General features: G+C 41.4%; 1 protein-coding gene across 1 annotated transcript in view; it reads right to left on the reverse strand.

Moving 5' to 3' along the window:
* Positions 1-13,538, reverse strand: part of kmt2bb (lysine (K)-specific methyltransferase 2Bb) — a 62,469-nt gene that overhangs the window by 31,005 nt on the left and 17,926 nt on the right. Inside the window, 7 exon segments of the mRNA XM_056286177.1 lie at positions 1,143-1,289; positions 2,690-2,809; positions 8,049-8,159; positions 8,585-8,691; positions 9,266-9,523; positions 9,607-9,674; positions 9,846-10,077. Of these exon segments, the coding sequence (XP_056142152.1) occupies positions 1,143-1,289; positions 2,690-2,809; positions 8,049-8,159; positions 8,585-8,691; positions 9,266-9,523; positions 9,607-9,674; positions 9,846-10,077 (1,043 nt within the window).

Consider the following 13,538-nt stretch of genomic DNA (forward strand, 5'->3'; position numbering starts at 1 on the left):
TGTTTCACCGCCGTATATTGTAAAGCGACTTTGAATGTTAGACAAGCGCTATATAAGATTGATTTAATATTATTATCATTATTATTATTATTCTATGCCCATTTTGATTTTAACAATCGTTGTGCCGTCAAAATGAGACAAATGGCTTCAGGCATTGCAACCTGAGTTCTACAGACTCTTATTTTCCATTTATGTGCTGATATCACCATCCATTGGATCTTTTTTTTAAATGCACTCATCCATTTCTCCAGCTGGGACTCAACAGTTGTTGACAATAGACAAAAGCGTTGAGTGCGACTCTTATTTCCTAATGTGTTTTTCTGTCTCATCTGAAATACCACTACAGACGTAATGGTTTAAACATTGTTTTGTTTTCATTGGATAGCTGGGGCTATTAAGGCAAGTAAAAGTACAACTTGTTTGTAGAACTAGGGGATGAAAAATAGGCACGTACACCTAAAAACCTAAATTGCAATCTAATGGTGCACGTTAACCAGACATGCACAATTAGCACCACTATTCTAACAGAAAACACAGGATAGCCCTTTGGATACACTAGCAGAGAGCACCCTGCCGGCTCCCCAAAAAGGCCCCTTGGTGGGCTGAAGGAAAACAATAATGCTGCACATGGGTTTTGTAGCTATGGTATGATGTCATTGTCACAAAAGCAACTACATATCATGCTAACATATTGTTTCTGTCTGTTACTTTTATCAGTTGTACACATTTCGAAATTTCTCACGTCATCTTGACCATCCAATAAGCATCCAGAGCAGCCGCACAAAAAGGCACAGCACTGAAAAGACACCAGCTACACACGCTTGATTCCAATTGAAAGTGATGGAAAAAAGATGCTTGAATTTAAATATAAGGTACCTTGTGAACATCCAGTATGAGGGTTCACAACCGTTTGTGAGAGAGCAGAATGAATCATTACTCTCAAAAATATGTATGCATTGACATCACTTAGCTTTCAGCCCTAATCTATTTGAAAAATACTGCTAATATACACGTGTTTTAGGGTGTGACTAAGAAAACGGTTGGTTTAAACAAAATGATGACCTTCAGGTTTATAACTTTAACTACTGTCAGTGGGGCAAAACAAAAAAATACATTTAAAAAAAAAAAATCACAATTCGCACCTTTGAGTGCTTGTTTTTCCTGCCGCACACGTGGCAAAACTTGCAGCGGCGACAGCACCAGTTCTCCTTGTTCTCTTCAGAGGGTCGCTCCGCTGGGTCAAGGCAAAATTGGTGGAATGGCTCACAACACACTTGGCAATACAGCATCTGCAAAAAGAAGTGCCCCAAAACAAAACATGACTACACGAACAAACCCTATGAAGTAAGAGGTAGATGAAATCCTTTGCAATATAATTTTCCATAAACACGTTTGACATTACTAACTAGTATGAGACAAAAACTTCCAAAACAATAAAAAGCTCCACCCAAATGCATTCCTATTTATGCTACCTCCATTCAGTATAGGCAAGAATAGAGGGAAAATGCACGCATGCACTCACTCACTCACTCACTCACTCACTCACTCACTCACACACACACACACACACACACACACACACACACACACACACACACACACACACACACACACACACACACACACACACACACACACACAGACTATGCATTCATGTGAAAATTCACACTTTCTATTACTATTTCGTGACTATTGATTATTATTACTATTATTATTATTATCATAAGTAATAAATGTAAAGTCAATAGTCAATGACAGTGGATTTTTGTATTTTGATATATCAGGGATCAAAGGAAAGGAACTGAATTTTAGTCCAATGTGTTCTGCTACATTAACTTGACTTGGTTAAAAACATCTAATAAGGGCATCTGGGTAGCGTGGCGGTCTATTTCGTTGCCTACCAACACGGGGATCGTCGCTTCGAATCCCCGCATTACCTCCGGCTTGGTTGGGCATCCCTACAGACACAATTGGCCATGTCTGCGGGTGGGAAGCCGGATGTGGGTATGTGTCCTGATCGCTGCACGACTACCACTATCCCCTATTAACCCACCCCCCCCCCCCCCCCCCATATTGTCACTTTGTGTTGCCCCTGGAGGTAGGATTTCACAGAAACTACCAACAGAGGTGCAAGACGTGAGGAGGAGGAACAGACACCACATATTGTTCGGAGGTGAGAGGGAACTGGGGGTAAGTGTGATTCTCCCACACCCTACGTCCCCCTGGAAAAACTCCTCACTGTCAGGGGAAAAGAAGCGGCTGGCGACTCCACTTGTATTGGAAGAGGCAAGTGGTAGTCTACAGCCCTCCCCAGCTCAGCAGAGGGGGAGGAGCAGAGATCACCACACATCAGCTTTAGGTCTAAATTGATGCAGGCTCACTAGCTGTTAAGGTACCTTCCAACAAACTTGCTTTGGTGCCTCTCAACCTTCATTTTACATAATACTGGTGAACAATTAATTTTTCTGGTGTGAAGATGATGTGGACAGTTAAGAACTGCATTTGGGAGCTTTTTATGCCATTTTCACTTGCACTGCCTCAGCTGATGCCTTGGGTCACATTTTATACAACGACTGCAGTTAGACAAAACCTTACTGGTCACAAGAGCAGACAGGAAAAAAAAAAGACTGTTAACAAAACAACAGACAAACCATATCAAATCTCCCTCACTGAGTAAACTATGGCATACTCTCACCTCATGTTGTCCTTTACTGGCACACAGAAGGCAGACACAAGGCGGCATTATGGGCACAGAGGTCAGTATACTCAGACCACCCATCATCCAGACATTCTCCAGAGTACAGTCCTCCTGCAAAAGACATACCACACACACAGCAAGGGCAAATATTCAGAACAGTCCAAGCACTGTATTATTAACCTACAATTAACTGCCTTTAAATTGAGTACTTCACAACCTGTACTGCATGGCGGGTTGGTTTCTGTCTCAATGAATTTATTAAGCACTGCTGACGAAATCACAGATTACTGACTTTTATAAACTGATCTCTCCTCTCATTTCTTTTCACTCTAAATGATGGCTTAACTTTCTCTTCTTCTGTGTATGTGAATGGTGTGATGTGAGTTTCTCTTGTGTGCATGTGTCGTCTGTCCTCCTGTCAGCTCTACATGGTGATTGTGGTCATGTGGCTCAGGTTCTGAGCTGTTCAGGTGGCATCTGGACACTGCTTGGCATCCTCCTCACCATATTCTTCATACATCTTATAATTCCATTATTATTCTGTTATCCTTGTCACTGTTAAATTCTGTAAATTGTGTACACACAACATCCACTGCATGTCTGTCCATCTTGGGAGAGAGATCCCACCTCTGTTGCCCCCCCTGAGGTTTCTTCCTATTTTATTCTCCCTGTTAAAGGTTTTTTTTAGGGAGTTGTTCCTTATCCAATGTGAGGATCTAGGGACAGGATGTTGTGTTGCTGTAAAGCCAACTGAGGCAAACTTGTAATTTGTGATGATGGGCTATACAAATAAAACTGACTTGACTTGACTGTTGTCATCAAAATGGTTTGTATACATTTATTTTGGACTTCAAATCGGGCCTACATCAGCCAGTGATTGTTAAAGAGTAGGTAAACACTCAATTTTAGAACTCTGCCCACTCACTTTTTTTGGGGAGGGGGGGGGGTAGGAAGGTAAAGGAGGGGCGGTGAGCAAGATGAAAGTGGTGGTGGGGACTGAAGTTGGCAGTGTTGTAGAAGAACACCATGCCGCAGCATCTAAGAAGTCAATATAAAGTTTAGTTGGCAAATGCTGGCATGCTGCCTTTCTACTTGGTTCATATATTTTAATATACCCCACACATATATCGTCTACATAATATGTTTTATCAGTGTCTTTAATGCCCCTATATGATGTGGGAAACTGGAGATGGGGAAGGTCCTAACATACATTTTGTCCTGGAAGAGAGAAGAAATATAGATTTTCGCCCTTAAAATGGCCATGTGAAGCATTTTCCTTTTTTGTAGCATTTATCACCAGAGTTATCAGTTTTACCATCCTCTGAAAATACCTCAACATGTTTTCTATCACTTATACACACATATATATATAAAACCCTAGGTGCTTAAATTAATACAAAGGGAGAAGGGCATGTTGTGATGGTGATGTGGGGCTATCAAAAGAACAACCGCCTAAGTATCACACTTTGGCATTGTATACCAAGAGTTTTGTAATACTTAAGGAAACAATGATTAAACACTGACCTCTAGAGGACAACATGTCAATTTGCAAAATGACAATAGCGTTTGAGTATGGTGGTTACAGCATCTTATATGTAATGAAAGACATCAGAATAAATCAGCTTTGATGTAAAGGAGAGCTGCATTTCTTTGATACATGAGTTCAATAAAATATTAAATTTAATGGATGCATTTATCCAAATGGCCTTACTGTACTATGGTTATATACGATTTTCTTTTCCAAACCCCAGTTCCAATGAAGTTGGGACGTTGTGTAAAACGTAAATAAAAACAGAATACAATTATTTGCAAATCCTTTTCAACCTATATTCAATTGAATATACTACAAAGACAAGATATTTAATGTTCAAACTGATAAACTTTATTGTTTTTTTTGCAAATATTCACTCATTTTGAATTTGACGCCTGCAACACGTTCCAAAAAAGCTGGGACAGGGGCATGTTCACCACTGTGTTACATCACCTTTCCTTTTAACAACACTCAATAAGTGTTTGGGAACTGAGGACACTAATTGTTGAAGCTTGATGTACGACTTCAGTTGCTCAACAGTCCGGGGTCTCCGTTGTCGTATTTTGCGCTTCATAATGCGCCACACATTTTCAACGGGAGACAGGTCTGGACTGCAGGCAGGCCAGTCTAGTACCTGCACTCTTTTACTACGAAGCCACGCTGTTGTAACACGTGCAGAATGTGGCTTGGCATTGTCTTGCTGAAATAAGCAGGGACGTCCCTGAAAAAGATGTCGCTTGGATGGCAGCATATGTTGCTCCAAAACCTGTATGTACCTTCAGCATTAATGGTGCCTTCACAGATGTGCAAGTTACCCATTATGCCATGGGCACTAACACACCCCCATACCATCACAGATGTTGGCTTAAGAACTTTGCGCTGATAACAATCTGGATGGTCCTTTTCCTCTTTAGCCCGGAGGACACGACGTCCATGATTTCCAAAAACAATTTGAAATGTGGACTCGTCAGACCACAGCACACTTTTCCACTTTGCGTCAGTCCATCTCAGATGAGCTCAGGCCCAGAGAAGCCGGTGGCGTTTCTGGGTGCTGTTGATATATGGCTTTCGCTTTGCATGGTAGTTTTAACTTGCACTTGTAGCAACGAACTGTGTTAACTGACAATGGTTTTCCGAAGTGTTCTTGAGCCTATGTGGTAATATCCTTTACAGAATGATGTCGGTTTTTAATGCAGTGCCGCTTGAGGGATTGAAGGTCACGAGCATTCAATGTTGTTTTTCGGCCTTGCCGCTTACGTGCAGAGATTTCTCCAGATTCTCTGAATCTTTTGATGATATTATGGACTGTAGATGATGAAATCCCTAAATTCCTTGCAATTGTACCAGGGTCGGAAATTAACACTCGCCACCCGCCAAATGCGAGTAGATTTTCTGATTGGCGAGTAAATCTCAGAAGCCTACCCGCCACATGAGGAGTAACAAAATAAGTGAAATCCAACCACTTAACCCCCCCCCCTCCATCTCTCTCGCTCTCCTTAGCAACAGCAATAACACAGCAACAACAATAACAGAAATTAACCAACCAAAGTGCATTAGAACAATAACACAGCAACAATAACAGAAACTAACCAACCAAAGTGCATTACAATGTTGCTAAACGCTACTGGCGGGTAACATTACACACACACTCGAGGAACAACAGCAGCACCCGCCAACCTCGGTACTAGCCTACTCTATTCTTTGAACTAATGTTAGCGAGCAACACCAGTTACGTGGCGATATTTAGAAGGCGCAAAACCACCATCAAAAAGACAACCATGCCCCGAAGAAGCCACCATCACCTCCAAACCGAAAAAAAAGAAAGTTTAGTGAAAAGTGGAGGTATGGCGATAAAGGAGCTGCGAGAGGCTGGCTGGAGTATAATGCACAGACTGTGATAATGAGTTGCTCCGTGTGTCGCCAGTATGCCAAAAACTGTAGCAATTCATTTGTCATCGGTAACAAGATAATGAAGGTAGAAAACATCAAGGAACATGAGACCTCCAGATGTCACATTACCTGTATGAATGCCTCTCGGGCTCAATCGGAGCCTGTCCTCGAAACATCCTCCGTAAAGGCACTAATAGCCATGTCCGAGCAGACCAGCATGAGAATGCAGAACATGTTTAGGACTCTGCATGCCATTGGCAAGAAGGCGAGACCACTCTCCGACTTCGAATGGATGTGCGAGTAAGTGAATTTAGTCGTCATCTCAAAATAGCCTTATACAGCGTAAACAAAGTGCTGGCTGTAGCTAACGTTAGCCAGTAGCCTGTAGCACTAGTATGTGACACCTAGCTTGCACTAATGTTAGCTGTGTGCTAGCCTCAATACCACGAAACAGGTTAAAACTGACTGGCGGTCCAAGGGTCCGCGGTGGGCATCGGCTTTGTGTCAATGGAGTTGCCCACCGGGGACCGGGGTTCACGCCCCAGTCTCGTCAGATCCGACTATGGCCGGACTCGCAATAATTGGCAACGCTGTCTTCAGGAGGGGGGCAGAGGCGGCTTGTGTTCGTCACATGAATGCGTCTCTGTGTGTGTCGGAAAAAGCAGTGGTTCGGTCTGGATTTGCCTCGAGGTGAGGCGTCTCCTTTGAGACTGCCGGCCGGAGAGATGCAGTTGGTGAATGCATGCAGTACGGGGGAGGGTGTTTGAACTAAAATAGGGATCGATTGGCCACTAAATTGGGAGAAAAGGGGAAAAAATCAGAAATACATTTATAGAAAAAAAAAAACTGACTGACGGTCCAACCTCAACTCAGACACACTCTCGGATCCACTGATGGTGCAGCTGTCATCTCCCGAGATCAGGGAGTATGACCCAACTAGTGCTGTTGATCTGTGGCACCAAGACTCTGTCAGGAGCAGGAGGCCAGACTTCATGGACGGTGCAAAGAGAGTGGCTGCTGTAGAGTGAGAAGTAGTCTGGGACTAGTGATGGGCATGTGGAGCACTCGAGTAGTTATAATAATACTGCAAATAAAACATGAAATCATACTCGTAACATTTTATCATTTAACCACTGACTAATTTTACATAAAAATATTTTTGCTTCTGATCTGCTCTTGTCACATTTTTAAAAGCTTTTATTCAACACACTACCTTATTCTCTCATTGATATGTACTGAAAATGTATGTATGGCACCAAAAAAAAAACAGGGCTACTAATTATTTAGGTCGGTAAAAAATATGCTTGGCCGGTAGATTTTTTCATCTACTAGTTCCCTTGGCCGGTAAGCCAAAAAGTTAATTTCGGATCCTGAATTGTACGTTGAGAAACGTTGTTCTTAAACTGTTGGACTATTTGCTCACGCAGTTGTTCACAAAGTGGTGAACCTCGCCCCATCCTTGCTTGTGAACGACTGAGCCTTTCGGGGATGCTCCTTTTGTACCCAATCATGACACTCGCCTGTTTCCAATTAACCTGTTCACCTGTGGAATGTTCCAAACAGGTGTTTTTTGAGCATTCCTCAACTTTCCCAGTCTTTTGTTGCCCCTGTCCCAGCTTTTTTGGAACATGTTGCAGGCATCAAATTCAAAATGAGTGAATATTTGCAAAAAACAATAAAGTTTATCAGTTTGAACAATAAATATCTTGTCTTTGTAGTGTATTCAATTGAATATAGGTTGAAAAGAATTTGCAAATGATTGTATTCTGTTTTTATTCACGTTTTACACAACGTCCCAACTTCATTGGAATTGGGGTTTGTACCATGCCTGGCATTCAGTATAGTCCAGCCCCTTACTACAGCAGCTTCCCTACTAGTTTGTTCTGTACAGGACCACAACTATGCAGAAAAGCTATGAAAGTATTGTACCTTAAAGTCCACCCTGATCTTGTGAGTGGGTTCAGAAGACTCGCTGTCCCTCTGCTCAAACCCATGGGCCAAGGCAGCCAGGACACTGGGAGGCGTCTCCTCCAAAGGACCCTAGGAGCAGAGAGATCAAGACCCAGAATTTGAATGCAAGCATGATCTAATACCGGCTCATAATACCGGCTATCTCTGTGCTCTCCTAAACTATTCTAATCTTTAAAACAGATTTAGTTTGAGGAGGAGGTGAAGTTAATTTAAATTTTTAATTGACATCTTGATAATAAAAATCTTGGTAAGCTTTGTTAGCATGTATAAGCAATCTACTTTTATTTCAACACATATTTATCATTCAAGTCAATGGAAAATCTGCTAATGACATTTTAAAAAAAATTGCTACAAGGGTGACCATTGAAAGGTTAGAGGATTAAGATAATAATGCATCTGCAGTTGAAGTCCTGTCAGATACTCTAAGCCCACATTGCCATTAAATATTGTTGTCATTAAATGGCTACACAGAATAAGGAAAATCAACTACCCACCTTCTCGGTTTTGCGCCGCCCAGATGGTACGCGGTGTGAGCTGGGCCTGCGGTGTCTAACCTCATCATCTGAAGTATCTTCCAGAAATCCATCAAGTGACACAAAGTCTTTGTGGGGAGGGGACAGTAACAATTTATTTTATCAATATGTTGATTAGTACATCATAGAGCTGAATAACAGGCCTAACTAAAAATAATAGCCAATTATATTTTGAATACTTCATGAAAAACTAACTAAAAGGAAAAGGAAACTGGTTTAAAGGTTACAATTTCAGAAACGACGTCTTTTTCCTCAAAGCAAAATGGATGAAGTTTAAATCTATTTGACAAGTTGAACATATGCCTCAATGAACTTTTACAGGAAAAAAAGGTTAGTGGATTGAGCACAAAGATTGTCAGGATGCAAGTCCCAGTGGGCCACCCATGGTAAAAAAGCATGCACTCATGGTACAGAGAACCAATTTGAATGAAAGGCATCTAACAAAGGGCATACAGATATGTTGGACTTCAGAGAGGAATTGTTTTGAATATCTGAACAACCATGCACCTACCACAATTTAACATTTTCTAAGGGAATGGCACACTAGCGCTTGTATTTTACAATCAAAAAATAGATACAGACTAACAGACAAATGCATTGATCTACTCTTTTAGCCATGTTTCTCACAAAGCATTAGCATACCTTGACTAAAGCGGGATCCTAGGCTCCTCCTCCTGGCTGGGGAGGTTGAACTAGAGACAGCTTTGACATCTACATCCGAGTCATAGTCCAGCAGGTCAAAGTAGATGCGAGGCTTCACAACACGCTTTGGCTGCTTCCTGAGAGATGGACTCTGGCTGTCACCCGGAAGACCAGACGGCGACCACACAGCACCCTCGTCCCCTTCCTCGTTACTTGAATGGCCCCCACTGATAGACGGTCGCCTGCGCTTAGAGGGAGCTGAGCAGAAGAAGGAATGTAGTTGACGTGCTAAACAATAGACAAATATTTTGGTGATGAAAAGGATCAGATGAAGAATTTACCTTTGGGGACTGTTCTGCCACTTAAACGACGTGCTTTCCTCTCCTCAATCTGATCACATCTCTTGTACCTTCAAACGAAAGAATACATTTTTCTTTTTTTTTTTACATTACTCCTAGAATGTGTATATATAGATCTTTAAATCTGTTTTGTCACACCTGTTTTGTTGTCACACAACAAAATAAACTTGGGTTCTTGTAATGAATTATCTCAAATCAAACTAAAGTGGAAGAGGACTTACACGCAGCACTGTCGTTTAGTGTTGGGCCCTCCAAACTTGGGTTTATCAAGGCAGTTGATGCACTTTCCACAATCCTCCTCATGGTTGCAGCCTTTGCACACTCCACACCTCCGAGAGCGGTACCCAAAGGGTCCAAGTCCCTTCCGTTTCGAAAAGTTACTTGGCTTCTTGACTTTGATGACCTTTTGATCTGACAGCACAGGACTATCCGACTCAGAGGGAGACCCAACATCTGCAACGACAACAGACATCCCAGGAGAGTGAAAAATAAATACCTACCGGCGGTACAAGTGTTCACTGAAATACAAGTGTGCTTTATCTGCTGCAAAAGCGGTGCATCTCTCGCTTAATCAATATTAATAAACAATCCTAGATTTTTCTTAGACATTGTAGCTAAACTTACTAAAAAGCAGCCGTCTATTAGCTGCTCACCATTCATGGCCCATGAGTTTCTAGACTTTTTCCTGCAATAACGTTGATGGGATCAAAAACAACATTAGACCAACTCCAGCTACTCCTGCAGATCCTGTCTCACCAAATTCATATGAGTCACAGATAGTCCCCTTGTTATTACAGTTTTTGAGACAATCTCTCTTGATATTTTGTGTCAGCTTCTAAATCAGAGTTCAGCAACCTTTTGGGTGTCCCATGCCACTTTAAAAAGTTTGCTGGTGCCTTAAATTTTCAGCCATGTCTGTAATGCATCCCTCTACAGTTCTCGCAGAAACGGGCATTTCTCTGACCCTGCTGATGATCGTGTCTTTGTTTGGTAACCCATCGAATATGACCTCCAAGCTGCTAAGGAAAGCCTCCTCTATATACTCTCCATTGCCCAGCCATAAAAGACATTTATCACAAACGCTGCCTTCGAAGGGGTCTCAGCATCAGCAGAGATCCCACCCACCCCAACCATGGACTGTTCTCCCCCCTGCGCTCTGGGAGGCGCTACAGGAGCCTCAGAGCCCGCACTACCAGGCTCAAAAACAGCTTCTTTCCACAAGCTGTAACCCACCTGAACCTGGATACCCACTGAATGTCTGTAGATATTTTTAAATATTTTATAATCTTGCTCTTTTTTAGCTTATTTTTAGCTTTCGGTCTTCATGTGTGTATATCTTATACTGTGTTTGCTGTGTTTGTCTGTGTCTGTCTTGCACTGTTTGGTGAAACCAAAGCCCTCATTTCATTTTTAACATGTGCCTGCACATTGTTTGTAATGACAATAAATTGAATTGAATTGAATTGAATTGAAGAATGGCTTCCCATATTAAGCAATCCACTGAGCGACTTTATAGCTGCCCTCTGTAGCTTGGTTTTTGGTGGCACATTGGGTTGTAAACATGCTGCTGTGCTTCCTGTACTGGGCCGCTGCCCTGTTGATTGACTCAGCTTTATCACCAAAGTTTTTCACGTGCCTTGTTTCAAAAATACGTTTTACACTTGAAAACATTTTTGCAGCAGAGAGTGGACACAGTTTGGTCCTTTTGTGAAATAAATCGAATTCGTTTGTCCAAGATGGCTGAAAGAGGTAAATATGAGACAACCTACTTTTGCTTCTGGCATTGTCAGTTGTTCCTGACATAAAGCAAAAAATAAAGCTTGCTGGTGATCCTACATTTTCACTTCCGCTGTAATGGTGCGCTCATCGCCAGATCAGAGGGAGGGGGGAGGAGGGGCATGATGGACCATGTCAATTGTGTGCGCTCTTTTGCTGTCAAAACAATGGTGTATTGAAACTAATGATTTTAGTATTATTATAAATCGACTTGTTCATTTAGATCACCATTAGGCTATATTTTAAACATTTTATATATATATATATATATATATATATATTTTTTTTGTTATTGCTCCACGTGCCCATGTTAATGGCCTGGTGTGCCAACGTGGGCACACATGCAATAGGCTGCTGACCCGTTCTAAACCAACTACTTGCCTACTTGACCATTTGCCAGCAAAACTTTTTAAAGACCTCTGGCCTTTTCTGAGACCTACAATCCTAGACATTGTTAATTTATCACTTACTACTGGCATTATCCCCTGCAGTTTTAAAACAGCTGTGAACTGCCACTTATTTCCTACTTATTTTACTTTTTATCTTATTTTATTTTTAACTTAATTTTATTATTTTACATTTAACTTAATTTTATTATGTACATATAGTCTCCTTGATATTCATTTTTTTCACATAGCTTACATTACTGTGGTTGCATTGATGTTGCATGTTGCATATTGTAAATTTATGGCTGCCATCTATTTCTTATTCATCTTACTTATTTCATATTTAACTTAATTTTTATTATGTATATAGTCTTTTTGATATTCCATTATTTGTTTTCTTTCCACATAGCTTATAACACCATTATTACACTGATATTCCGTTACTTTTCCCTGTATACAGCTTTAAACTTTTTCTTCACTTGTCCTTTATATACTTTCTGTTCATTTAATTTTATGCTTCATACTACAGATGTCCCGATCCGATCCACGGCATTGGTATCAGGTCGATACTGGCCCAGAATGCTGGATCGGATATCAGAGGGGAGAAAAAAATATGATCCGATACCTATCCAATGCAAACCATGGGGAAATGTAGCTTAAATCATCGCCTAAATGCTTGTTTAGTAAATCTTCTTCATTATCTTCTTCTTCTTCATCTTCTTTCTGGCTTTCTTCTTCATATTAGCACTTCCTGTGCCGTGTACCTCCGGTTAAGCGGCGCAGCGTGTCAATGGATAACAACAGTAATAGCCAATTAGTTGCATGTGTGTGAGCGTTAACTACCTGTGGAAGTCATGTCAGTGGTGTGGAAGTATTTCAACCCTAAAGAGGAAAAAAATCCAACAGCCGAATGCAAAATTTGCAAAGCAAATGTTTCGAGGGGTGGCAGCGCTGTTGGTCGGTTTAACATCACAAACTTAATTAAGCATTTGGAAAAACACCACATGGAACAACACCAGGAATTTCTGCATGCAATGGCTGCAAAGAAAAGTAAAACACTCCCACAGCAGACATTGATGGAATAAATAAAAACGCAAATAAAATTATTTTTAGTGTTTTGGAAACCTCGCATATATTATTCATATACAAAATAAGCAACAATGGCCCCAACACTGAGCCTTGAGGTACCCAACACTTAACCTTCATTAATTGTGATTTATAATTATTAATTTGCACATGCTGGTTCCTATTATTTAGGTAACTGGATAGCCAAGAAAGAGCTACTCCTCTGATTCCATAAAAAGCCTCATTGCACAGAAATGGGCACTGTCTGCGTATAACGTCCGAATACGACCTGCCAGCCACACTAACAGCAAACCAGCGGGGCCTTTTGGACAAGGCTTCCACGGTTCTGGTACCTTTTGAGGAGATGACAAGGGAGGTGAGTGCCTGTAGCTGATGTCATCCCCTTTGTGTGTGTTCTGAAATGTGTTCTCAGTCGGGAAAATGAGGCAGTCCAGGGGATTAAGACAACAAAAACTACCCCCCTTGACGCAGTCAACAGACGTTTTAATGACGTAGAATCTGAGTCATTATACTCGGTTGCAACTCTGTTGGATCCGCGTTACAGAGACAGGTAAGGGAATTTCTGTTAGCCTAATCTCATTCAATGTTGTGTGTGTGTGTGTGTGTGTGTGTGTGTGTGTGTGTGTGTGTGTGTGTGTGTGTGTGTGTGTGTGTGTGTGAGAATGA

This window comes from Lampris incognitus, chromosome 9 (assembly GCF_029633865.1).
Source record: "Lampris incognitus isolate fLamInc1 chromosome 9, fLamInc1.hap2, whole genome shotgun sequence".
Taxonomy (NCBI): domain Eukaryota; kingdom Metazoa; phylum Chordata; class Actinopteri; order Lampriformes; family Lampridae; genus Lampris; species Lampris incognitus.